This window comes from Ornithorhynchus anatinus, chromosome X5, assembly GCF_004115215.2.
Source record: "Ornithorhynchus anatinus isolate Pmale09 chromosome X5, mOrnAna1.pri.v4, whole genome shotgun sequence".
In the NCBI taxonomy this organism is placed as follows: domain Eukaryota; kingdom Metazoa; phylum Chordata; class Mammalia; order Monotremata; family Ornithorhynchidae; genus Ornithorhynchus; species Ornithorhynchus anatinus.
In genome coordinates, this window is record NC_041753.1 from 7,854,758 (window position 1) to 7,881,001 (window position 26,244).

Genomic DNA, 26,244 nt, shown 5'->3' on the forward strand with positions numbered 1-26,244 from the left:
CAATCAATCAATCAATCAATTTTATTTACTGAGCACTTACTATGTGCAGAGCACTGCGCTAAGCGCTTGGGAGAGTCCGATTCAACAGCGTCGGTAGCCGCCTTCCCTTCCCGCAAAGAGCTGCTGGCCTGCTCAGAAGCAGCATGGCCCGGTTGGAGAGAGCCCAGGCCCGGGAGCCAGTGGACCTGGGATCTAATCTCAGCTCCGCCACTTGTCCGCTGTGTGACCTTGGGCAAAGCACTGCTCTGTGCCTCAGTTAGCCCATCTGTAAAAGAGGGGTGGAGACTTTGAGCCCCACGTGGGACAGGGACTGTGTCCAACTAGATTAGCTTCTATCTGCCTCACCGCCTAGTACGGTGCCTGGTACCTAGTAAGCACTTAATAATAATAATAATGTCGGTATACTATGTGCAGAGCACTGTTCTAAGCGCTGGGGTAGATACAGGGTAGTCAGATCGTCCCACATGAGGCTCGCTGCTTTCCTCCCCATCTTACGGATGAGGGAACTGAGGCCCAGAGAAGTGAAGTGACTTGCCCACAGTCACACAGCTGATAAGTGGCAGAGCCGGGATTCGAACCCATGACCTGTGGCTCCCAAGCCCGGGCTCTTTCCACTGAGCCCCGCTGCTTCTCTAATGAATATCACAGTCGGTATTATTACTCTTCTTCTTTAGTCCAATGCTCTGCATAGAGTAAGCGCTCCATCAATCCGACGACTAAATACGAGGCGGGGGCGGAGGGGCGGTGGTGGTACGCGGGTCTCGAGCGCCCCCGGGTGGCCGATTGCACGTGCGCAGGAGTCGCGCGGCGCCCCCTCCCGTCACGCGCCACTGGGGGGAGGGAGCGGGGAGGAAAAGGGCGGGAAAAACCCCGCGTGCGCGGGACGCGTGCGCATGCGTGGGGGCTCTTTAGCCCCGCCCCCTTGCCCCGCCCCTGGGCTTCGCGTGGCTGCAGCTCCAAGGACTTTAATGGAATGGGGGGGATTTATTATTATTCTTTCATTCAATAGTATTTATTGAGCGCTTACCATGTGCAGAGCACTGTACTAAGCGCTTGGAATGAACAAGTCGGCATTGATATGATTATACATTATTATATATTGGGATCATGATTGTGGTATTTGCTAAGCGCTTACTATAATAATGTTGGTATTTGTTAAGCGCTTACTATGTGCAGAGCACTGTTCTAAGCGCTGGGGTAAACACAGGGGAATCAGGTTGTCCCACGTGGGGCTCACAGTCTTCATCCCCATTTTACAGATGAGGGAACTGAGGCACAGAGAAGTTAAGTGACTCGCCCACAGTCACACAGCTGACAAGTGGCAGAGCTGGGATTCGAACTCATGAGCCCTGACTCCGAAGCCCGTGCTCTTTCCACTGCGCCACGCTGTGCCGGCCACTGTACTAAGCGCTGGGGAAGATCCAAGCAAACCCTGCCGATCCCACCTTCGCAACATAATCATAATAACGATGGTATTTGCTAAGCGCCGACTGTGTGCCAAGCACTGTTCTGAGCACTGGCATAGATCCTGAGTAATTAGGTTGTCCCACGTGGGGCTCACAGTCTTCATCCCCATTTTTCCAGATGAGGGAACTGAGAAGTTAAGTGGCTTGCTCAAGGTCACACGGCAGACGAGTGGGGAACGGGGATTAGAACCCGCGTCCTCTGACTCTCAGCCTGGGCTCTTGCCCCTAAGCCACGCTGCTTCCCTCCTCTAGACTGTAAACTCATTGTGGATGGGGAATGTGACTGTTGTTGTAGTGTACTTTCTCAAGCGCTTGGTAAAGTACTCTGCACACAGTAAGCGCTCAATAAATACTATTGGATGGATGGATGGATGAAAGAAAGAAGGAAAGAAGGAAAGAAGGAAGAAGGAAAGAAGGAAAGAAAGAAAGAAAGAAAGAAAGAAAGAAAGAAAGAAAGAAAGAAAGAAAGAAAGAAAGAAAGAAGGAAAGAAAGAAGGAAGGAAAGAAGGAAAGAAGGAAAGAAAGAAAGAAGGAAGGAAAGAAAGAAAGAAAGAAAGAAAGAAAGAAAGAAAGAAAGAAAGAAAGAAAGAAAGAAAGAAAGAAAGAAAGAAGAAAGAAAAAGAAAGAAAGAAAGAAAGAAAGAAAGAAAGAAAGAAAGAAAGAAAGAAAGAAAGAAAGAAAGAAAGAAAGAAAGAAAGAAAGAAAGAAAGAAAGAAAATCCGCCCTTTCCTTGACTGACTGACTGATGATCTTATATAAACCCCAGTACTTAGTTCAGTGCTTGGGACATAGTAAACGCTAAATAAAAATCACAATCATTATATCACAGACATCACATCCCACCTCTACTAAGGCATCAGTCACCCGACTGACCTCCCAGCCTCCTGTGTCTCCTCACTCCAGTCCATTTTTCACTCTCTCTATTCCTCAACTACTTAATCTTAAAAATGAGGATTAAATCCTCCTCCCTCCGATTAAGACTGTGAGGTCCGCGACCATGTCCAATTTGATTATCTCTTAGTTAGCCCCAGCGCTGAGAACAGAGATCGACACATGGTAAGCGCTTTGAACAACTACCATTTAAAGAAATAAATACGATTAATTGATTGTTTGAACCACCTTCCTGCCCTGAAGGAGTTTTGGAGGGGTCATGAACACAGAAAGCCCCTCACTCCCCCAAAATGGGGCTTTCATCAGCGACATCATCACCAATGGTATTTATTGAGTGCTTACTGTGTGCAGAGCACTGTACTAAGCGTTTGGAAGAGTACCCAAATCTACATCTCCTCTCCTGTTCTCTCCTCCTCCCTCCAGGCTCGTATCTCCTCCTGCCTCCAGGACGTCTCCACCTGGATGTCCGCCCACCACCTCATCTTCCTTCCCAAACCCCGTCCTCTCCCTGACTTCCCCGCCACTGTGGATGGCACGACCATCCTTCCCGTCTCACAGGCCCGCAACCTCGGTGTCATCCTCCACTCGGCTCTCTCATTCACCCCACACATCCGATCCGTCACCAACACCTGACGGTCTCACCTTTACAACATCGCCAAGATCCGCCCTCTCCTCTCCATCCGAACGGCGATCGTGCTGGTACAAGCTCTCATAATATCCCAGCTGGATTATTGTGTCAGCCTCCTCTCTGATCTCCCTTCCTCCTGTCTCTCCCCGCTCCAGTCTATTCTTCATTCCGCCGCCCGGATCGTCTTCCTACGGAAAGGCTCTGGGCCTGTCGCTCCCCTCCTCCAAAACCTCCAGTAGTTGCCTGTCAACCTTCGCTCGAAACAAAAACTCCTCACTCTTGGCTTCAAAGCTCTCCATCACCCTGAACCCTCCTACCTCACCTCCCTTCTCTCTCTCTACTGCCCACCCCCTACACTCCGCTTCTCTACCGCTCACCTCCTCACTGTCCCCCGTTGGCGCCTGTCCCACCGTCGACCCCTGGGCCACGTCCTCCCGCGGTCCCGGAACGCCCTCCCTCCTCACCACCGCCAAACTGATTCTCTTCCCCTCTTCAAAACCCTACTTAAAACTCACCTCCTCCAAGAGGCCTTCCCAGACTGAGCCTCCCTTTCCCTCTGCTCCCCCTCCCTCCCCCCCACTCTCTGCTTCTCCCCCCTCTCCTCAGCACTGTGCTCACTGGTATAAATTATTTGTTACCCTATTTCTTTTCTTAATAAAGTGTACATCCCCTTGATTCTATTTATCTTGACGATTTGTCTTTGTTTTGTTCTGTTTTGCTTTGCTGTCTGTCTCCCCCCTTTAGACTGTGAGCCCGTCATTGGGCAGGGATTGTCCCTATCTGCTGCCGAATTGTACATTCCAAGCGCTTAGTACAGTGCTCTGCACATAGTAAACGCTTAATAAACACTGTTGAATGAATGAATGAAAGAGTCCGATACAAGAGTTGGCAGACACTTTCCCTGCCCACAAGGATCTTACGGTGCTTTCCTGAGAGGAGAGATCGCTGTCCTAAGTGCTTGGGAGAGGACAATACAACAGAATCGGCGAACACACCTTTCCTGCCCAAAACGAGCTAACTTGGAGGAAGAGATCATCTAGCTTTCTTTGTCACCCAGAGAGGGTAGAAGTCGTTTAGAATAAGAGATTGAATAGACAACAATCTATCCTTGATGGTTTAATTATGCCCTGCCTAGAGGCAGAGGCTGTGGTGTGGCTGGGGTGGATGATTAAAGATCTCTTTGAGGTGATTTCCTTATCTAATATTCCATCAAAATAGGGGATGCGGGAGGGGGGGCTTTCCACGGCCTCTACTGTTCCTTTTGATCTCTCCCCGGGACAGATGCCCACCCCAAGAGGCAGTGACCAGCTCAGCTTTTAAAACCAATTAACCCATCGATTAACTGAGCGTATTTACTGAGCGCTTATTGCGAGCAGAGCACTAGCCTGAGCGATTGGGAGAATCCAGTGCAACAGCGGATTGACGTCTTCCAAGCCCACAATGAGCTTCCAGCCTAGAGGGGCAGATACCGATCCATCCATCAATCCTATTTACGGAGCGCTTATTTATTATCGTCAGTCGTATTTACTGAGCGCTGCCTGTGTGCAAAGCTCTGCACGAAGCCCTCGCAGAGCACTGTCCTGAGCAATTGGGAGAATCGACCGCAACAGTTGGTTGATCCATTCCACGCCCATCGTGAGTTTACAGTCTAGAGGGGCGGATTCCGATCAATCAGTCGTATTAACGGAGCGTTTACTGTATGCAGAACACTTTACTAAGCGGTCGGGAGTACTTACCCAAGCGCTTAGGACAGTGTTCTGCACACAGTAAAGGCTCCAATAAGTACGATCGCATGAATGCACCGGTTGCCGCCGAACAGCCGTCCCCACGCCCGGCCGGTCCCAGGGAGGCCTGCCTCCCCGGTTCCAGGGTGCGTGGCTCAGCGGAAGGAGCCGGGGCTTGGGAGTCAGAGGTCGTGGGTTCCAATCCCGCCTTGTCGGCTGCTCGACTTTGGGCCAGTCACTTCCCTTCCCTGGGCCTCAGTTCCCTCGTCTGGAAAATGGGGATTCAGACTGTGCGCCCCACGGGGGACCACCCCCTCGCCCTGCCTTCCAGCGCTTAGAAGAGTGCCCTGCCCAGAGTAAACGCTTAATAAGTGCCATCATCATTATTATTATTTTTAAGCTGCTCGGCGATGGGGTTGCCCACCCAGGTGGGCGGGGGGAGGGGAAGGGAGGCGCAGCGTGGTGCGCATGCGCGGCCGGTTGCTGGGCAGCCAGGGAGGGGGCGGAGCCGGGATGGGGCTGAGGAAAAAGGGAGAGAAAGGAGAGAGGGGGAGGGGGAGCCAGCCGGCCGGACGGCGGACAATAATCCCGGCCCGAGGAGGAGGAGGAAGAGGAGGAGGGGGACGGGAAGGGGAGAGGGAAGGGGGGGCGAGGCGGCCGCCGGCGGGCCCCTTTAAGGGGGCTGGCGGAGGAAGGGGAGGGGTGCAGGGGGAGAAGATCCTGCCCCTTTAATTCCGTTCTTTTTTTTTTTTCCCTCCTTCCTCCTGCCGGAGCCTCCGCGCGCGGGGCCTGGAAGCACCGTCGCGAGCCGCCCACGCGGACCCCGGCACGCGCGCGCCGACGGCGCCGCCCTGCGCCTGCGCGACGCTCCGGCCCTGCCTGCCGGGGCGTGGGGGGGGGGGGGACGGGAGGGGGGGGCCGCCGCCGCCGACGACGACGACGACGCCCCCCGGGGGCGGGGGTTGGGGGGGGGAGGATTCGAAATAACGATCCCAGTCCCAGTCATCATCACAACAATCATAATTGCGATCATAACAATAAAAAAGGGGCAAGTCACCGCCGACGCGGCCCAGGTGAGAGGGGGGGGGCGCGTGGCGGGGGAAGCGTGCGCGCGGGGTGTGAACGTGCGCGGGGGTGGGGGGGCGGGGGAGGAGGGACGTGCGAACCGGCCCGCCCGGGGGAGGCGGGGGGGGGGGGGGGGGGCGCGCGCATCTCAGGCCCCTCCCCGCTCCGCAGCCGTGCGGGGACGGTCGAGGCGGAGACGCCCCTTCCCCGCCCGTGGGCGTGGCGGGGGGCGGGGCCGATCGCGACAGGCCACGCCCCCGGGGAGGGGAGGGGCCTCTGCATGGGGGCGGGGCCTGGCGCCCCGGGCCCGGGCCCTGCGAGGGCAGGGGGTCCGAGCCCCCTGGAGGGGGGCGGGGTTAGGGCTCGTTCGTTCATTCGGGAGTATTTATTGAGCGCTTACTAGGTGCAGAGCACTGTACTAAGCGCTTGGAATGGACAATTCGGCAACAGAGACAATCCCTGCCCATCGACGGGCTCACGGTCTAAACGGGGGAGACAGACAAAAACCATAGCCATAAGTAGAATCGAGGGGATGTACATCTCATTAACAACATCAATAAGGTAATAAAAATATATGCAGATGAGCGGACGAGGACAGCGCCGAGGGGAGGGGAAGGGAGAGGGGGAGGGGCAGGGGGGAAAAGGGGTCTTAGCTGAGGGGAGGTGAAGAGGGAGCAGAGGGAAAAGGGGAAGCTCAGTCCGGGAAGGCCCCGACCTTTGGGAGAGGTGGGGGGCAAGGGGAGGCAAACAGCCTGACTGAGCCCTCCTTTCCTCTTCTCTCACTCCCTTCCGCGCCGCCTTGATGCGCTCCCTCTCTTCGTCCACCGCAGCCCCGCACCGCTTACGTCCATCACCGTCGCTTCTTTATTTCCAGTAAGGTCCGTCTCCCCCCACCTCTAGACTGTGAGCCCATCGCGGGCAGGGAACGTGTCCGTTAGACTGCTCTGTGGCCCTCCCCCAAACGTTCAGTACGGCGCTCCGCGCTCAGAGGACGCTCGATAGATACGACCGACTGACCGGCCGACCCCGCCGGGCAGCCTAGCGGAAGGAGGCCGAGTTGGGAGTCGGGGGACCCGGGTCCGACCCCCCGCCAGCCGTGCGTCCTCGGGCAAGTCCCTAAACCTCTCTGGTCTTCCGTCTGGTCCCCTGCGAAATGAGGGATAAGCGGCCCCTCTCCCTCTCCCTCAGACTCTGAGCCCCCCCGGTGGGGACCGCGTCCGGACGGCCGATCGCGTCCCCGGGTCGGCGCCTGACACCCCACCCCTCCTTGTTACCCCCCTCCCGTGCCCTCCCTCCGGCCTTCCCCCGCAAGCAGCGAGACGCCCCCCCCCTCCCCCCGGCCATGGGCTCCGGCGTGGAAGTCCTGCGCTTCCAGCTCCCGGGCCACGAGGCGGCCACGCTCCGGAACATGAACCAGCTGCGGGCGGAGGAGCGGTTCTGCGACGTGACCATCGTGGCGGACAGCCTGAAGTTCCGGGGCCACAAGGTGATCCTGGCGGCCTGCTCGCCCTTCCTGCGGGACCAGTTCCTGCTGAACCCCAGCTCGGAGCTGCAGGTGTCGCTCATGCACAGCGCCCGCATCGTGGCCGACCTCCTGCTGTCCTGCTACACGGGGGCCCTGGAGTTCGCCGTCCGCGACATCGTCAACTACCTGACGGCCGCCTCCTACCTCCAGATGGAGCACGTGGTGGAGAAGTGCCGCAACGCCCTGAGCCAGTTCATCGAGCCCAAGATCGGGCTCAAGGAGGAGGCCGAGGGGCCCCCCCCGGCCGCCGCCGCCGCCGCCCCGGGCGGCGGTCGCCCCGGCGGCTCCGGGGTGGGCCGCCCGGGGCGGGGCCGGCCTGGCCAAGTCGTTCCTCCTCCCCGCCTCCCGGATCCCCAAGGCCGCCCCGCGCCTCCCGCCCCCGCCCCCCCCGCTCCTCCGCCCCGTCAAGCTGGAGTTCCCGCTGGACGAGGACCTGGAGCTGAAGGCCGAGGAGGAGGACGAGGAGGAGGACGAGGACGTGGCGGACATCTGCATCGTCAAGGTGGAGTCGGCCCTGGAGGCGGCCCACCGGCTCAAGCCCCCCGGGGGAGCGGGGGCCGGGGCGGGGGGCGGCGCCGCCGGGGGCGGGGGGCTACTGGAGGCCCTGGGGGGCGGGATGCCCGCGGGGGAGCTGCTGCCGCCGCCCCAGGGGGTGGTCAAGGCCTGTTACAGCCTGGCCGAGGACGGGGAGGGGGAGGGGCTGCTGCTGCTGCCCCGCGGGCTGGGGGCCCTGAGCGCGGCCGGGCTCGGGGAGGAGATGGTGGCGGCCGCCATGGTGGCCGGGGGCGGGGCCGGCGGGCGGGGCGGGGGCCCGCCGCCGGGGGCTTCCGGGGGGAACCCCCTGAAGAACCTCAAGTGCACCAAGTGCCCGGAGGTGTTCCAGGGGGTGGAGAAACTGGTGTTTCACATGCGCGCCCAGCACTTCGTCTTCATGTGCCCGCGCTGCGGCAAGCAGTTCAACCACAGCAGCAACCTCAACCGCCACATGAACGTCCACCGCGGGGTCAAGTCCCACTCGTGCGCCGTGTGCGGCAAGTGCTTCACGCAGAAGTCCACGCTGCACGACCACCTCAACCTGCACTCGGGCGCCCGCCCCTACCGCTGCTCCTACTGCGACGTGCGCTTCGCCCACAAGCCCGCCATCCGCCGCCACCTCAAGGAGCAGCACGGCAAGACCACGGCCGAGAACGTGCTGGACGCCAGCGTGGCCGAGATCAACGTGCTCATCCGCTAGCGGCCGGCACGGCGGAGGTCCCTCCCCCGCTTCCGGCGACCGAGAGTCCCGCGGGGGGTCGGCGGGAGGGGGGGCGGTCCCCGGCTCTCCGACCGGGTGGGTCGTGGCGGGCCGGGGGGCGGTCTGGAAGGAGACGGGCCGGGAGGGCGGAGAAAACGGTCATTTCTGGAGAGGAGGGAGATGGTTCTGACGGGGGCTTGAAGGGTGGGGGGCTTTCCAGACCCCACTTGGGGACAGTTGGAGGGAGGGGACGGTCGCTTTTAGGTGGGGGTAGTAGAAGGGAGGTGGGAGGGTGGGGAACCCAGAAGGACGGGCGGGGGGCAGGAGACGTAAAGGGGTTAAGAGGAGGGCGAGGAGGACGAGGAACTGGAGAGAGACGGGGCCGGGGGCGGGGGAGGGTGGCAGGCGGGAAGAGGACAGGGAGCGATCCCCGGACGTGGAGGCCCAGGTGGGGCGGGAGGTGGGAGGTGGGGGGGCGGGAGGGATGTAGAGACCTATACAGTATTTTTTAAAGAAACCAAATGTATTTTTCAGGACTCACTTTCTCTCTGCGTGTGGTTTTGTTTTGTTTTTTTTCCACTAAATAAAAAAAAGTTAGGAAAACCTACTTTTTTTTCCTTTATCCTCTGAGTCTCAGTGCCTCATTACTCCCTGCTATTGCCCATCATCCTTCCCTTCCAATCTCTTGGGTTTCCTCCCCCCAGTAATCAATCAACTACTGGTATTTACTCAGTCATCCTTCGGTGGTATTTATCGAGCGTGCAGGACCAGGGACTAAACCCTCAGGAGAGGACAATGCAGTTAAGTTAGTAGGCACGATCCCTACCCTTGTGGAGCTGACAGTCTAGAAGGGCGGGCGGACGGACGTTAAAATAGATGAGGGATGGGGGAAATGGGAGAAAATGAGAATACTTACATAGGTATAGGGGGCTGGGGCGAGAATCCAAAGTGCTCAGTTTATGGAGTTCTTACCGTCAGTCAACAAGTGCTTCCTGGGTGCTGAGCGCTGAACTGAGCCCTTGGGAGAGTACTACAGACAATAGAACAGACACATTCCCTGCTCACAGTCTAGAGGAGACTGGACAAAGCGCTTGGGAGAGTCCAGTACGACAGAGTCGGTAGCCCAGATCCCTGCCCACATGGAGCTGTCCGGCTAGCCGGGGGGCAGACGATAAAGCCCAGGAACCTGGCTTCCTCAGCTCCTCAGGCTCCCCACTGGATTTCTATTTCTGGCACGTCTGGGGATTCCCCAACCCCCTTTGCCGCCACGGCGGTGTCATCTGAGGGATGGGGAGGGGACAAGTCCTCTCCGCGTCAATCGCCGGTCTCTTCTACAACGCGAGCCCGTTGCTGGGCAGGGATTGGCTCGATTGGTTGCTGAATTGTACTTTCCAAGCGCTTAGTACAGTGCTCTGCACCCAGTAAGCGCTCAAGAAATACGAATGAATGAATGAATGAATGAATGAATGAAAAACTACAGTTCCCAGCAGGCTTTGGGGGAAGCCCTCGATGCGGTGGGCGGACTACAATTCCCAGCAGCCTTTGGGGGAAGCCTGCCGCGTGGGGGAGACTACAACTCCCAGCAGCCTTTGGGGTGAAAGCCCGCTGTTCGGGGAGGGGGGGACTACGACTCCCAGCAGCCTTTGCTCTCCCTCGGGTGGAGCGGTGTCTTAGTAATGAGAGGCAGGTCCTGTTACCTTGTGGTAATTTATTCTTTCTTTTATTGGTAATTGTTCAGCGCTTACTACAGTGCCAAGCAGTCGACTAAGCGCTGGGGTAGATACAAGTTAATCAGGTCGGACACAGTCCCTGTCCCCCGTGGGGCTCACAGTTTAATGGAGTAGAAGTTAATCCCCATTTACAGATGAGGTGATTGAGGCAGGGAGAAAGGTAAGTGACTTCCCCAAGGTCTCACAGCTGACAAGTGACGGATAATAATGTGGGTATTTGTTAAGCGCTTACTATGTGCCGAGCACTGTTCTAAGCGCTGGGGGAGATACAGGGTCATCAGATTGTCCCACATGAGGCTCACAGTCTTCATCCCCATTTGACGGATGAGGGAACTGAGGCACAGAGAAGTGAAGTGACTTGCCCACAGTCACACAGCTGACGAGAGGCAGAGCCGGGATTCGAACCCATGACCTCTGACTCCCCAGCCCGGGCTCTTGCCACTGAGCCACGCTAAGCACAGGGGCAGATATGGGGTGATCAGGTTGGACCGGCTCCTTTCAGCCCAGGCCCTGGGGTTCCGTGTGCTCTTTGGAGGCCCTCAGAGACCCCCGAAGAGAGAGACAGACCAGACCTAGAGAGACAGAAAGAGACTTTGGACAAGTCACTTCACTTCTCTGGGCCTCGGTTTCCTCAAGGGAAAAAACTGGGGATATCTCTTCTCCCTCCTACTTAGACTGTAAGCCTCAGGTGGGACAGTGACTGTGTCCCATCTAGTTAACGCGTACCTATCCCCGCGCTTCGAACAGCGTTTGTCACATAGTAAGCGTTTAACAAATACCATGGGGGAAAAAAAAAGAAAGACAGACCCGAGCCCAAGAAGGTCAAGGGAATAAAAATAATAATAATGTTGGTATTTGTTAAGCGCTTACTATGTGCAGAGCACCGGTCTAAGCACTGGGGTAGATACAGGGTAATCAGGTTGTCCCATGTGAGGCTCACAGTGTTCATCCCCATTTTACAGATGAGGTAACTGAGGCACAGAGAAGTAAAGTGACTTGCCCACAGTCACACAGCTGACAAGTGGCAGATCCGGGCTTCGAACCCATGACCGCTGACTCCCAAGTCCGGCCTCTTTCCACTGAGCCACGCTGCTTCTCTGCTTTGCTACAACCCTTGCATTCTCCCAAGTGCTTAGTACAGTGCTTTGCACACAGTAAGTGCTCAATAAATGCCATTGTTGATGATGAGGGTGACGATGATGGGAGGGAGACAAGGAAATGTGAGAGGCCGAGGAAGAGAAAGACCGGGGAGGGAGACGGGGAAACCAGAGAGACACAAAGATGCACAGGAAGGTTGAGACGCCGAGGCCCGCGATGAGACAGAAAAAGGGGTGCGATGGAGGTGGGCCATTCCCACTTACTGGAACCCAGGAGTCCCTCCCAACCCCTCCCAGTTCTCCCCACAGCCCCCTGCCATCTGGCTCCGTCCCAAGGAAGCTACAGAGGCACTGTGGCCTAATGGAAAGAGCCCGGGCCTGGGAGTCAGAGTCAACACCGGCTCGCCCTCCTTCTTAGCTTGTGGGGAAGAGACTGTGTCTCACCCGGCTGATTTATATCAGAGAAAAGAAAACGAAGAAGAGAAGGGAGGAAGGAAAAAGGAAAAAGAAGGAAAGACTGAAATGAAAAAGAGATGGAAAAAGAAAAAGAGAAGGAAGAGAGAAAAGAGATGGAAAAGGAAAAAGAAAAAGTGGAGGAAAAAGGATAAAGAAAAGGAGATGGAAAAAGAAAGAGAAGGGAAAAGAAAAAAGAGAGGATAAAAGAAAACGAGAAGGAAAAGGGAAAAGAGAAGAAAAATAACAGGGGAAGGAAAAAAGGTAAAAGAAAAAGAAGGAAAAAGAAAAAGAGAAGGAAAGAGGAGAAATAGAAGATAAACGGGAAAATAGCGATGAAAAAGGGGAAAAGATGAAAAGGAAAAGAGGGAGCATGACAAAGGAAAAAGACGGAATGAAAAGGAAAAAGAAAGAGAAGGTAGAAGGAAAAAAAGAAAGGAAGAGGAAAAAGAAAGAGAGAAGAGGAGGAAAAAGAAGGAAGAAGAAGGAGAAAAGGAGGGGAAAGGGGAAAAGAGAAAGACGAGGAGGAGGAAGAAAAAAGAAAAAAAGGAAGAAGAGACAGCGTGAGGGGGCCGGGGGCGGGCGGAGGTGGGGGGAGGGGGTTTGTCCGCGGCCCCTTTAAGACTCCCCCCGCCCCGGCCCCGCCCCTCCCGCCCCCGCCCCCGCCCCCGCCCCGGCCCACGTGACTCGGCCCCCGGCGCTCGCCGTCCGGCCCCCGGCGCGAGCGGCCATGGCGGGCGGCGGCGGCGGCGGCGGGGACGGCGGCGGGAGCTGCGGCGGCGGCGGGGACGGCGACGGGCGAGGTGCGGGCGGGGGAGGGGAGCGGAGCGGAGCGGACGGGACAGGGGAGGAGGGGAGAGGAGGCGGGAGCGGGCCGCGTGCCCCGCCGGCGCGTGCCCGGAGGAGGCGCGCGCCCGCGCGAGGTTCCGGGGGGCCGGCGGGGCCGGGAGCCGGGTCGGGGCCCGGGAGCCGGGGGTCCCGCGGGCGGGGGGCGGCGGGGGCCCGCGCCCCGGGGACAAAGCGGGAGCGGCGCGGCCGGGGCGGGGGGGGGGGCCGGGCCGGGGGGGGGGGGGCGGGCCGAGGGCGGGCCCCCGTTCCCGCCGGGCATGAGGGGCGCCGGGCGGCGGGGCCCGGGGCGGAGGCGGGGCCGGGGGCGGAGCCCGCTCCCGCCGCCCCCGTCCCGGGCGCCCCCGCCGCCGGGCCCGGGCCTCAGCCCCCGTCTGCCCGCACAGGGGGCCCCTCCGACCGACCCCCAGGACCCCGCCGCGCCGCCGCAGGATGAAGACCCCGGAGCCCCGGAGAAAGGTGAGGGGACCCCCTTACCCCTTCATCCCCTCACTCCCCCCAATGGTCCCACCCAGCCCCTGCCCTCCCTCCCCGCCCCGGGTTCCAACGGGCCCTCCGCCCCCTTCCCCCCGCCCCAGCACTCTCTCCCTCCCCTCAGGTGCCAGCCCTTCCCGGGACCCCGCGGCCGGAGAGGGGTCCCCTCGGAGGGACCGGCCGGAACCCCCCGAGCCGGGCGCGCCCCCCTCCCCCGCCTCGGTGACGGTGACCGTCGGGGAAGACGGGGCGCACACCCCCGTGGGGCCCACCCCCCTCATCGGGGAGGAGCCCGACAGCCCCCAGGGCGACGGGGGCATCGCCGGCGTCCGGGGGCTGATGGGTAAGGAGCCGGGGGCGGGCCGGCGGGCCGGAGGGGGGAGGCACCGGATGCCAGGCTCTTCCGTGACGCCCCCCCCCTTCTCTCTATTCCCCCCCCTTTAGGTCACGCCACCAAGTCCTTCCCGTCCTCCCCCGGTAAGGGGACGCCCTGCACGAGCCGGGCCAAGATGTCCATGACGGGGGCCGGGAAATCCCCTCCCTCGGTCCAGTCTCTGGCCATGAGGCTCCTGAGCGGTCCCGGGCCCGAGGCCCCGCCGGCCGCCGCCCCCCCTGCCGCCCCGGACGGGAAGCCCAAGGTCCACCGGGCCCGGAAGACCATGTCCAAACCCGGGAGCGGTCAGGTGAGCGCGCCGCTCGGGACGACCTGGGGAAGGGGGCCCCCGGGGTCCTCGGGAAGGGGCAGCGTGGCCTGTTATTCTTCTGCCGGGTACCGGCGTACCGGATGGAGCCCGGGCCCTGGAGTCAGAGCGACCTGGGTTCGCATCCCAGCTCCGTCACTTGTCTGCTCGGTACCCTGGTGCGAGTCACTTCGCTCTCTGGGCCCGTTACCTCATCTGTTAAACGGGGGTTAAGCCTGTGACCCCCACGTGGGACACGGATTCTGCCTGACCCGATTGGATCGTATCTACCGCGGAGCTTAGTTCAGTGCCTGGAACGTAGTAAGCGTCTCACAGATATTGTTGCGAAAAAGAAAGAGTTGCTGGCGGGGGGCAGGGAGAGCGTGCGGGGGCTTGGGGGGCGGGGACCTCCAGGCCTCACACCTTCCGCCTCCCGTCGGGTAGCCCCCGATTCCAGAGAAGCGGCCTCCCGAGGTCCAGCATTTCCGTGTGAGCGACGATCTCCGTTCAGTGGGGGACATGGGCCCTGGTGAGTCTCCCCCTCTCCCTCCCCTACCCGAGCTCCCTCGGGGCCCTTACGTGACACCCAGCTCTGGGGAGGGGTGAGGGCAGTTGGGTCTGGGGGACGGGGAAGGGGCGGGGGGGCTGTCTCACTTTCCCCTCTCTCCTCCCAGACATCGCCAAGCGGAGGAAATTGGACCTGATGGATGAAGGATCTCACAAGAGAGAACTGGACAGGGGTGGACATCTCAGGGGAGAGGTATGGGGCGGGGGAGGCTGCGGGGGTCAGCCCCTGGGTCCTAGGAGGGGAGTGGGGACTGCGGAGACGGGGAGGAGCCGTGGCCTGGTGGAGGGTAGGGGGCTGGCGGGTTGCCTGGATCCCATCTCCCCTCCCCGATCTCTCTCCTCTCTCTTCTCTCTCTCTCTTTCTCTGTCTCTGTCTCTCTCCTTTTCCCCATTCTCCCCCTCCCCCAGTCAGAGGATCTGGGTCCGGCCCAGGGCCCGGGGGCGTCCAGCCTGGACAAGGGGGGCCGGGGGACCCTGGAGGACTGGGAGACGGACGTGGGCGAGGGCTTCAGCCTGTACTACGACTCTTACTCCGTCGACGAGCGGGTCGACTCAGACAGCAAGGTGAGGGGTGGCCCCGCTGCCCCCGACCTCCCCGCCGGCCCGTCCCGTGGCGCCTAACTTAGTTCCACGAACTCTCCTTCCCTTACCGTGCAGGTGTCTCGTCTGCTTCCGCTCGCTTGCCTTGGCCTCCCTCCCTTGGTCTCCACCCGCCTGCCTTGGCCTCCACCCGCCTGCCTTGGCCTCCGTCCTGCCCTGCCTCCACCCGCCTGCCTTGGCCTCCCTCCGCTCCCTCTGCCTGTCTCGGCCTCCCTCCGTCTCTGCTTGCCCGCCTTGGCCTCCCTCTGTCTCCACTTGCTTGCCTTGGCCTCCCTCTTGCCTCCATCTGCCTGCCTTGGCCTCCGTCCGCCTCCGCCTGCCTGCCGTGGCCCGTCTTGGCTTGTCTCGGCCCGCCTCCATCTCCCTTGGTCTCTCGGTGGCTCCGTCTGCCCGCCTCTGGCCTCTTTTGCCCGCGTCCCTGTCCCCCCTTAGCCGGCCGCCCCCCCCCTTTCTCATGGCCGGCCGCCTCTCCGTCTTCTCCAGTCCGAGGCCGAGGCCCTGGCGGAGCAGCTGAGCGAGGAGGAAGAGGAGGAGGAGGAAGAGGAAGAAGAAGAGGAGGAGGAGGAAGAGGAAGAAGACGAAGAGTCTGGGAATCAGTCCGACAGGGTGAGGACGGGCAGCCGGCTGGGTGGCCGGGGAGCTGGTTGGGCGGAGGGGGTGGGCGATGGGCTTGGGGACGGGTTTCCCATCTCAGGTGGCCCCGCCCCCTCCTAGAGCGGCTCCAGCGTCCGGCGCAAGGCCAAGAAGAAGTGGCGGAAAGACAGTCCCTGGGTGAAGCCCACCAGGAAGCGGCGCAAACGGGAGGCCCGGCCCAAGGAGCCGCGAGGTGCCGTCCACCCTGCCGTTTGCCCTCGGGGTCCACCCGTGGGGTCCGCCCATGGGGTCCCTCCTCAGGTCCGCCCTCGGGATCCTCTGTCGGACTTTCCCCTTGGGCTTTCAGGCCCCTGCCCCGCCCCCCCCCCCCGACCCCGGGACCCCCCACCTTCCAGCCTGCCCCTCCAGCCAGGCGCCCCCTCCAGCCCCTTCCCCCCTCTCCGTGCCTCAGGTGTGAACGGGGTGGGACCTTCCACCGCCCCCACTGAGTACATGGAGGTGCCGCTGGGGTCCCTGGAGCTGCCCAGGGAGGGAAACCTCTCCCCCAACCACGCAGGTAACCAGGGTGGGGCCGTGATGGGGGGGGCGTGCGGGAGGACCGTGGGCTGGGCGAGCCTGGGCGGTGTCAGCTGGGGAGGCGCCTGCGGGCCTGGCCTCGGCCTAAATTGTGGGAGATGTGGAGAGAAGATACCGGACCAATCGATGGAATTTACTGAGCACTTCCTGTGTGCAGAGCAGTGCAGTAAGCACTTGGGACGGCACAACGCTGTAGTAGACACGGTCCCTGCCCACAAGGGACTTACTGTCTACCAGACACAGAGCACTGGACTGAGCACTTGGGAGAGTCTGATAGAGCTCGTCTACCTGATCGTCGCCCTCCAGAAGCTGACGGTCTGGGGGGTGGGGGGAGGTCGGGGTTCACGGCTGCTTACCGGGCAGCAGAACCGGGATCGTTGGAGTGGGGTGACTCATGGGGGAGGACTCCCGTGGACCAGCCCCCCTCCGCCCCCATCCCCAGGGGTCTCGAACGACACGTCGTCCCTGGAGACGGAGCGCGGCTTCGAGGAGCTGCCCCTGTGCAGCTGCCGTATGGAGGCGCCCAAGATCGACCGCATCAGCGAGCGGGCGGGGCACAAGTGCATGGCCACCGAGAGCGTGGATGGGGAGGTGAGGGGGCGGGGCCTGGGCGGGACGTGGTCGGGGCACACCTGGGTCTTACCGCAGAGTGGGTCGGGGGGTAAGGGGGTAGGGCCCGGGCAGGAAGTGGGCAAGGCACACATGTGTGTGTTGGAGAGAGATCAGTGAGTGATTTGGGGAGGGAAGGGGGTGGGATCCAGGCAGGAAGCGGGCAGGGCGTGCGTGTGCGAATGTGTGCGTGTGAGACAGAGAGAGAGGTCACTGAGTGTGGGGAGGTGAATGGGGCCCACGTATGTGATCACCGAATTAGTGAGGGGGTGGAGCACGTGTGTGGTCACTGAGGGGGTGGGGCCTGAGGAGGGGGAGTTAGGAGTGGGGTCTTAACTTTCTTCCTCATCCTCCCTCACCGTCTGCCTCTCCCGGATGGTCTCGTCTCCTCCCCGGCCCCCGCGCGCCACCCCTCAGCTGTTGGGCTGCAGCGCGGGGATCCTGAAGCGGGAGACGATGAGGCCTTCGAGCCGGGTGGCGCTGATGGTTTTGTGCGAGACTCACCGGGCGCGGATGGTCAACACTACTGCTGCCCAGGCTGCGGATACTTCTGCTCCGCGGTGAGCGGGGGCCCCGGGGGGGGAGGTCGCACGGGGGCTGGGCTCTGGGGTGACCACGCCCCCACCCGCCTCCCCCACGCCGGGGCACTGAGCGGCTCCCTCCGTGCCCACCGCCCACAGGGCACGTTCCTGGAGTGCCACCCCGACTTCCGGGTGACCCACCGCTTCCACAAGGCCTGTGTTTCCCAGCTGAACGGGATGGTGTTCTGCCCCCACTGTGGGGAGGACGCTTCCGAGGCCCAGGAGGTCACCATCGCCCGGGAGAACGTGGCCGTCCCGCCCCCCGGGACCCCCGCCCCGCCGCCCCCTGCCCAGGATGCCCCCGGCCGGGCCGACACCTCCCAACCCAGGTACCTCCAGGGCCCCCTCACCTCCTTTCTGTCCTGTCCTCCCCCACCCGTCCACCTTCCCTGCTGCCGGCAGGCGTGGCTTGTTCTCCGTCATCGTCAGCGGTATCTACTGGGTCCTTACTGTGTACAGAGTGGTGTACTAAGCGACCGGGAGGGGACGACACAACAGAGCCGGTGGACGCGTTCCCGACCCGCAGCCCGCTTAGAGCCTAGCGGGGCGGGAAGGCGTCAGTGCCCACCTGTCTCCCCCCTCCCCGGGAACGGAAGCCCCTCGAAGGCGGGGCCCGGGTTGCTCCCCCCACCGTGCTCTCCTGGACGCCAGCACGGTGCCATCCGCCCCGGAGGTGTCCCAGGGATGCTGGGGTCGACCTCCCCCACACCTCCGCCTCAAACACTCCCCCCCCTGTCTCCCGGTCCATCCGCCCGTCCGGACCCGCCAGCGCCCGGATGCGTGGGCACGGGGAGCCGCGGCGGCCCGCCGTGCGAGCCTCTGGCCGACACCATCGACAGCTCCGGCCGTCCCTGGCCCTACCCAACGGCGGCTGCCTCTCCGCGGTGGGCCTGGAGGCTGGGCCCGGCCGGGAGGCGCTGGAGAAGGCCCTGGTGGTCCAGGAGTCGGAAAGGTGAGGGGAGGGCGCGGTGGGGAGGAAGAAGGGGAGCGGGCCGGGGAGCCTGGAGATGCCGAGCCATCCCCCGTACCGCGCCGTCCCCCACCCCGGCCAGGAGGAAGAAGCTGCGTTTTCACCCCCGGCAGCTGTACCTGTCGGTGAAGCAGGGGGAGCTGCAGAAGGTGGTGCTCATGCTCCGTGAGTCTCTCCGTGTCTCCGAGGACCCGCGTCACTACCCCCCTCTGAGCTCTAGCGTCTCTTGGCTGCATCTCTGCCTATCTCTGGGCACGGTGTCCCTTGGCTGTGCCTCTGCCCCTCCCCGAGGCACAGTGTCTCCCGGACTTGTCTGTCCCTCTCTGAGGCGCGGGGTCTCGGCCTGCGTCTCTGTCCCTCCCTGAGGTAGGGTGTCTCCCGGCCACGTCTCTCTCCCCCTCTGAGGCGTGATGTCCCTTGGCCGTGACTCTCCCTCTCTGAGGCCCGTTGTCTCCCGGTCGTGCCTCTGAGGAATGTGAGTGATCGTCCTGTCCCGCCCCTCTCAGTGGACAACCTGGACCCCAACTTCCAGAGCGACCAGCAGAGCAAGCGAACCCCGCTGCACGCGGCTGCCCAGAAGGGCTCTCTGGAGATCTGCCACGTCCTGCTGCAGGTCAGGGGGCCTGGACACCCCTTCCCCCGCTTGCCATCTCCTGGCTCCCTCCCCGCTGCCGGAGCCCCACGGCCTCCATTCAAGCTCCCTCTCTCCCCCCGTCCAGGCCGGGGCCAACATCAATGCGGTGGACAAGCTTCAGCGGACGCCGCTCATGGAGGCCGTGGTCAACAACCATGTGGAGGCCGCCCGCTACATGGTGCAGCGCGGAGGCTGCGTCTTCAGCAAGGTGGGCCCGGGCCAGAGCCACGGTGGACACGGGAGGGGGGTGGGCTGGCTGGAGGCGGCTGTCGAGTCAGTGCAGCCAGGTGGGCCGGGGTCGGGTGGACCAGAGGCAAGCAGCGCGAGGGCTGGAGGACAGGAAAGATTGTAGATGCGTCCCCTCTCTGCAAGGAGCTCAAGGTCGAGACATGGAGGCCCTAAAATCCAAGGCGGGTTGGAGGAATGGGAGAGGCTAAGGACGTGGACATGAGGGTCGGGGGTCACTGGCCCGGGGTGTGTGTCGGGTGGTTTGCCCCGTGAATCTCCCAGCTCAGAGCCTCCGAGCCCCTTTGACCCCCTCGGTTCATTGTGACCCAGGGGGCTGCAGGAAGCCGGTCCTGTCTGGTCCGACAGCCGGCCGGGACCCCCCAGGTAACGTCCAGAGCCAAAGCCAACGGGCGAGAGGGAAAGGGGAGCCCGAAAGAGAGGTGGCAGTGGTGCATGCTGACCCTGAAGTCGTCATCGGCGGCATTTATTGAGCGCTCACTATGAGCAGAGCGCTGTACTAAGCCCTTGGGGGAGCATGGTTCAAGAGAGTTGGCTGACACATCCCCTGCCCACAAGGACTCAGGTCTGGCCTACTGGGCCGCTTCAGGGCTCCACACCTTCCCCCACCCCTCTGTGGGGGCCGGAGGGCCAGTGTGGGCCTGCACCTCCGCCCAACAGGGAGCATCCCGGGGCCTGGGAGTCAGGGAACCTGGGTTCTCCAATCCATCATTCGCCTGCCAGGTGTCCTTGGGCAAGGCACTCTGAGCCTCAGTTTCCTCTTCTGTGAAATTGGAGTGAAATATCCATTCTCTCTCCCCCTGGACCGTAAGCCCCGAGGAGAGCAGGGACCGTGTCTATTCTGATCATCTGGTGTCTACTGGGCACCCGGTGGACGCGTAACAAACAACCCCATTGACCTCCTTGCCGTCATTACAACGGTCTCGTCGTCGCCCACGTCTCCCGTCCAGGAGGAAGACGGCTCCACCTGCCTCCACCACGCGGCCAAGAGCGGGAACCTGGAGATGGTCAGCCTGCTGCTGGGGACCGGGCAGGTGGATGTCAACGCTCAGGTCGGTGCCTTCTTCAGCCCCACTCCCCCAGAGACACGCCACTCCCGACACCTGTCCCCACCGCGGTCCCTGACCTCAACCCGATCCCGACCCCCGACCTCATCTCAGTCCCAATCCGGAACCCCGATGTCCCCGTCCCTCGACGTCATCCCGCTCCCAACCCCCTGGCCCCATCCCGAGCCCATCCTGGCCTGTGTCCGTTCCTCCCCGTTTCTGACGGTGTGTCGATGCGTCCGTCTCCCCCTCTCACCGTGACTGCTGGCTGCCGCCTCGGTCTCGGAGGGGCGTGACCTCTGACCTCAGGTCTCCCCCAGGACAACGGGGGCTGGACCCCCATCATCTGGGCAGCGGAGCACAAGCACATCGAGGTGATCCGCCTGCTGCTGACGCGGGGGGCGGACGTCACGTTGACCGACAATGTGAGAGCGCCAGCGGGGAGGCCGCCCGGGTTGGGGGGGGCCGGGGAGAGGAAAGGGGGGACTTCCTGCTGACCGACAGTGTGAGAGCTTGAGGTCGGGGGACCATCAGGGTGGGGAAGGGGTGGAGGGGAGCGGACGTCCCGCTGACCGACCACCTGAGAGTTCGAGGGGGACCGTCGGGACGAGGAGACGCGGGGAGGGGACGTCCCGCCGGTCGACAGCCCGAGAGCGTGGCGGGGGAGACCGGGGAGAGGAGTGGGGTGAGGGGAGCCGGGTCCGGCCCCCCTTTGGACCCCCGCCGCTGCCGCCGCCCCCCTGCAGGAGGAGAACATCTGCCTGCACTGGGCCTCGTTCACAGGCAGCGCCGCCATCGCCGAGGTGCTGCTCAACGCCCGCTGCGACCTGCACGCCGTCAACTACCACGGCGACACGCCCCTGCACATCGCCGCCCGCGAGAGCTACCACGACTGCGTGCTGTGAGAGCCGCCCCCGCCCTGCCCCCGCCCGGCCCCTGGGACGCACGGACGTGGACACACACATACACACACACAGCGACCCGCCCCTGCACATCGCCACCCGCCAGGGCTACCGCAGCCGCCTGTGCTGAGCACCGTCCCCTGACCCGCACGGACACACACACAGACCTGGGGACGCACACGGACGTGGACACCCCCACGGGGACCCGCCGTTGCCTACCGCCACCCGCAAGCGCTACCGTGACTGTGTGCCGTGAGCCCCGCCCCCAACACACCCACCCACCACAGCCACTGGGCGCCGGGCTCACGGCCCGGCCCCGGCATGTGTGTCCCCCCGGCCAGGCTGTTCCTGTCCCGCGGGGCGGACCCGGAGCTGCGGAACAAGGAGGGGGACACGGCCTGGGACCTGACGGCCGAGCGCTCCGACGTCTGGTTCGCCCTGCAGCTCAGCCGCAAGCTGCGCCTCGGGGTGGGGAACCGCTGCCTGCGCACCGAGAGGATCGTCTGCAGGTGGGCGGCCCGGGGGGCCGGGGCAGGGGCGGCGCCGGGGAGCGCGGTTCAAGTGCTCGGTCTGGCGCCCTGCCCACCGGGAGCACTCGGGAGATGCCGTCGGTCGGTCGACGGGTCGGGGAGAGCGGGGAGGAGGGCGGCCGGCGGAGGCCGTTGAGGGGAGGGGGCGAGGGTGAGCCGAGCAACGGCCCCGGGGGTCCGACCCCCGCGGCGTGCTGAGCGCCACCCCCGCTCCCGGCCCCGCCGCAGGGACGTGGCGCGGGGCTACGAGAACGTCCCCATCCCGTGCGTGAACGGCGTGGACGGGGAGCCGTGCCCCGAGGACTACAAGTACGTCTCCGAGAACTGCGAGACCTCCACCATGAACATCGACCGCAACATCACCCACCTGCAGGCGAGCCCCGCCCCCGGCGTCCCGTCTCTCCCCACGTGTCCCCGAGACCTTTCTCCTCCCCCGCGGGATTCCGTCTGCGCTTGCTTCCCGCCTTTCCTGCCCCTGGACTCGATCGCTGCCCCCGGGTTCCTGTCTTGGGGGTGGGATGTGGGCAGGTCCCAGGATGACCCCAGTGTCCCCGCCCCAACCCCCATCCCACCTCAGCACTGCACCTGCGGGGACGACTGCTCCAGCTCCAACTGCCTGTGTGGCCAGCTGAGCATCCGCTGCTGGTACGACAAGGTGAGCCCACCCCGGGGGCCGTCCGGGCCCGGAGGAAGGGTCCCCCCCCCCCCCAGGTCGGGTGGGATTGGCGGTGTGGGGGACGACAGAGAAGATGATGGGTCGGAGGGTGGAGCATCCTGGGGGTGGCGCAGATTGGAGGGGAGATTGGCCGAGAGGGGGTTATAGTGTTTAGTGGGGCGGGGGTGGGGGGCAGGCTGGCCGGTGATATGCAGATGCCATACAAATATGTCACTGGCCTCTCCTGTTTCCTGGGCAAACCCCTCCCCGCACTTTTCCCACCATCCCTAGATTGAACAGGCAGCACTGGGGGAAGGCGGGAAGGGACTTGGTCGGGGCAAGGGTCGGGGGTGGAGGCCGACCCCTGACCCGCGGCCCCCACCCGGCTGCAGGACGGACGGCTGCTGCAGGAATTCAACAAGATCGAGCCGCCGCTCATTTTCGAGTGCAACCAGGCCTGCGCCTGCTGGCGCAACTGCAAGAACCGCGTGGTGCAGAGCGGGATCAAGTGAGGACCCCGGCTCTCCTCCCTCCCCTCCCCTCCCCCACCTCCACCCCTTATTGCGGCCCGCCCCTCTGACGCCTCCTCTCCCCCGCAGGGTGCGGCTGCAGCTCTATCGCACGGCCAAAATGGGCTGGGGGGTCCGGGCACTGCAGACCATCCCCCAGGGCACCTTCATCTGCGAGTGAGTCACCCTGCCCCTTCCGCTGGGCGGAGGGGAGGCTTCCGATCTCTGAGGGGTGGGGGAGCCTGGGGCGGGAGGGCTAGCGACTCTGCGGTGGGTGGGTGTGGGGATTGGTTGGGGCCAGGCCTCTGACCTGAGAGGAGAGTGTCTAGTGTCTCTGAGCTGGGTGGTCCTGGAGTTGGGGTGGGGTCGGGGTCCCTGACTTCTGAGGAGGCGGGGAAGCCTGGGGCTGTGGGTTTAGGGTCTCGCAGGGTAGGGGCCGGGGCCGGGGTCTCTGACCAGAGGAGGCGGGGAAGCCCAGGGCTTGAGGGGTCTAGAGTCTCCGATCTGAGTGGTCGTGGGGATGGGGGCAGGACCTGGGGGGGTCTCTCAACTCAGGAGAGGGGGAAGCCTGAGGCTGGGGGGTGGCGAGGGTCTAGAGTCTCCTATCTGGGTGACGGTGGGGCTGGGGGCAGGGGCTTGAGAGGAGGGGCCGGCCCAGGGCCGGGCCAGGCTCCGCTCCGGGACTGAGCCGCCAACCGCCCCGGACAGGTACGTCGGGGAGTTGATCTCAGACGCGGAGGCCGACGTGAGGGAAGATGACTCCTACCTGTTTGACCTGGACAACAAGGTACCTGCTGGACCTGGAGCCGGGGAAGGGGAACATTTGGGGAAGGGTCCCCACTCCCCCTCTTCCCCTTCCTCCCCTTTCCTGAGGTGTTGAACTCTTGGCTCGGCCCCCGGGCAGGAGGGCGATGCGGTGTCCGATCGACCAATCCGTCGAAGGCATTATTTACGGAGCGCTTCCCGTGTGCAGAGCACCGTGCTGAGCGCTTGGGAGAGTCCGGTGCAACAGTGCCGGGGAATGTCTTCCCAGCCCACTAGTCTAGTGGGCGACCACGCTGGGCGGGAGGTTTAGGGGCTGAGCGGGGGTCGAGGGTGGCTGTCCGGAGTGTCCGCCTCTCCCCGGCCTCACCCGCACAGGACGGCGAGGTGTACTGTATCGACGCCCGTTACTATGGCAACATCAGCCGCTTCATCAACCACCTGTGCGACCCCAACATCATCCCCGTCCGTGTCTTCATGCTGCACCAGGACCTGCGCTTCCCACGCATCGCCTTCTTCAGCTCCCGGGACATCCGCGCCGGCGAGGAGCTCGGGTCAGTCTGGGCCTCGGGAGGGATGGAGACAGAGGGAGGCCCGGGCCGGAGCCGGGGCCCAGGAAGGAGGAAGGGAAAGGGCTGAGGGGGGACTGGGTCAGAGCGCAGGAAGGAGGGACGGAGCCGGGAGTGGGGGCCGGGCCGCGGAGGGGGGACTGGCCTGGGCCTGGGGGAGCCAGCTGGGATGCGGCCGAGAGGGAGGATCGGCCTGGGTCGGGGCGGACCAGGCAGAGGGACTGGTGGGGGGTTGGGGTTCGGGTGGGAGGGAAGGCCTGAGGGGCCGGGGCTGGATAGCAGGTGAGAGGGAGGCCCGGCCTGGGGCAGCCAGAGATCGATCCCCCGTCCACTGCGCCCATATGTCCACCCTCCCTCCGTCCGACCCGCCCGTCCGCGCTCCCCCTCAGTTTTGACTACGGCGACCGCTTCTGGGACATCAAGAGCAAGTACTTCACGTGCCAGTGCGGCTCGGAGAAGTGCAAGCACTCGGCCGAAGCCATCGCCCTGGAGCAGAGCCGGCTCGGCCGCCTGGACCCCCACCCGGAGTTGCTCACCGACCTCGGCCCCCTGCCCCCCTGCCCGCCCTGACCACGGCCCGTCGACCCCCTCCTACGCCCGGGGTGGGGACAGTGAGGGGAGAAGCCAGGTCAGCCCTCACACATTCCTTGGCGGGAGCCGGTCGGATCCGGGTTCCTCTCGTCGGCTTTCAGCATCGCTCCCCAGACCAGCCGCCTTTGGGGGGCGGAGACCCCTCTTCTCCCCTCCCCCCAAGGCGGGCTGGGGGTTCTCCCCCCTCCCCAGGTTTCAGAAGTTTCACTCCACCATGGCGTGGCACCACCCCCACCCCCCTACCGCCCTCCAGACGGCCACCTCTCCCACTTCCCCGTCCGTCTGCTCCGCCCCCCCGACACCGCCCCACGGCCACCCCAGCCGGATGTTCTAGATTGGGCTGGGTTCCCGCCGGCCCAGGCCGGACACGGACACTGGGATCGGAGGGGAGGAGAGGGGCCGACACCCCCAACCTCCCCCCACCCCGCCTCCCACCGCCCCTACAAGCCAGGTCTTAAGGCGAGGGACTTTATGTTTGTCTTCTTTTTAATTATTTCAATAAACATTTTGGTTTGGTAAACGCACAGTATCAAACCGGAGCTGGTGGGCAGCGAGGGGAAGCCGCGGGGCCGGCACAGGTCGGGGCAGAGAGTAGGCGGTCCTGGTGGGGTCGGCCTAGGGGAAGCGGGGCCCGGGAGGCGGTCGGGGCAGGAATGGGGGAGGAGGACAATGCCACTGGATTCCCCATAACCAGGATCCTGGCTCTGGATGCCTGCCTCAGTTCTCTCGTCTGTAGAATGGGGATTCGGTGCCAATTCTCCCTCCCCCTTTGAGCATCATGTGGGACAGGGACTGTGTCCCAGCTGATGGCCTTCTATCTATCCCAGCGTTCGGGTACAGGGCCGGGCAAACAATGGGCTTTATTGAGCGCTCACTTTGCACAGAGCACTGTACAAGAATGACGACCACAATGGAATTGGTAGACACCATCCCTGCCTTACAGTCTAGACAGGGAGATGGGGAATCGAGTTAAGTTACAGATAGGGGAAGTGGCAGACTGAAGGATATGGACATGAGTGCTTGGGGAGCGGGGATGAGTATCAGAGAGCTCACAGGGAGAGTGGCCAAGTGCATAAATAATACAGGGGAGGAGGGCGCTTAAAGGAAATGAGGGCTTAATGGGAAAGGCCCCTTGGAGGAGACGGGATTTTACTAAGTCTTTCGAGGTGGGGAGAGGGTGATTGTCGGATATGAAGAGGGAGGGAGTTCTAGGCCAGAAGGAAGACGGTCAGAGGTGAGATAGATGAGATTGAGCCACAAGTAGTAGTAGTAGTAATAATAATAGCCCAGGAGTGGGGCTATCAAGGGCAGGGACCTTATAGAGTGGACAAGACCCGGATTATCTTTCTACAAAAACATCTGGGCGTCTCACCCCGCCTCCTCAAATATCTCCGGTCGTTGCCTATCAACCTCCTTATCAAGCAAAAACTCCTCACTCTTGGCCTCAAAGCTCTCCGTCACCTGGCCCCCTCCTACCTCACCTCCCTTCT

At 62.9% G+C, this 26,244-nt stretch overlaps 2 protein-coding genes across 2 annotated transcripts; both read left to right on the forward strand.

The window, feature by feature from the left end:
* Positions 1-5,646: 5,646 nt before the first annotated feature.
* ZBTB12 (zinc finger and BTB domain containing 12) lies at positions 5,647-8,830 on the forward strand. Its single transcript, XM_029055426.1, has 4 exons — positions 5,647-5,782; positions 6,605-6,652; positions 7,087-7,557; positions 7,625-8,830. The coding sequence occupies exons 3-4, from the start codon at positions 7,117-7,119 to the stop codon at positions 8,531-8,533; spliced, it is 1,350 nt and encodes a 449-aa protein (XP_028911259.1). The 5' UTR covers positions 5,647-5,782; positions 6,605-6,652; positions 7,087-7,116; the 3' UTR covers positions 8,534-8,830.
* A 2,769-nt stretch (positions 8,831-11,599) lies between these two features.
* On the forward strand, positions 11,600-25,274 carry EHMT2 (euchromatic histone lysine methyltransferase 2). Its single transcript, XM_039910889.1, is given in 31 exon segments — positions 11,600-11,605; positions 13,046-13,118; positions 13,258-13,476; positions 13,578-13,816; positions 14,258-14,342; positions 14,488-14,573; positions 14,789-14,944; positions 15,464-15,586; positions 15,695-15,806; positions 16,026-16,130; positions 16,593-16,741; positions 17,177-17,276; positions 17,279-17,319; positions 17,440-17,669; positions 18,110-18,143; positions 18,145-18,181; positions 18,184-18,292; positions 18,393-18,475; positions 18,817-18,923; positions 19,030-19,152; positions 20,141-20,242; positions 20,557-20,661; positions 20,983-21,137; positions 21,480-21,647; positions 21,897-22,041; positions 22,246-22,323; positions 22,716-22,831; positions 22,923-23,009; positions 23,541-23,619; positions 23,973-24,148; positions 24,553-25,274. Coding segments are annotated over 31 exon segments (3,609 nt in total). The 3' UTR covers positions 24,734-25,274.
* The last annotated feature ends 970 nt before the right edge of the window (positions 25,275-26,244 follow it).

Bases quoted from the DNA above. Each gene is read 5' to 3' on its own strand.
- ZBTB12 (XM_029055426.1), top strand. From the start codon at position 7,117: ATGGGCTCCGGCGTGGAAGTCCTGCGCTTCCAGCTCCCGGGCCACGAG. The intron at 7,558-7,624 runs GCCCCGGGCGGC...GGCCTGGCCAAG, and splicing joins CCCCGGCCGCCGCCGCCGCC to TCGTTCCTCCTCCCCGCCTC.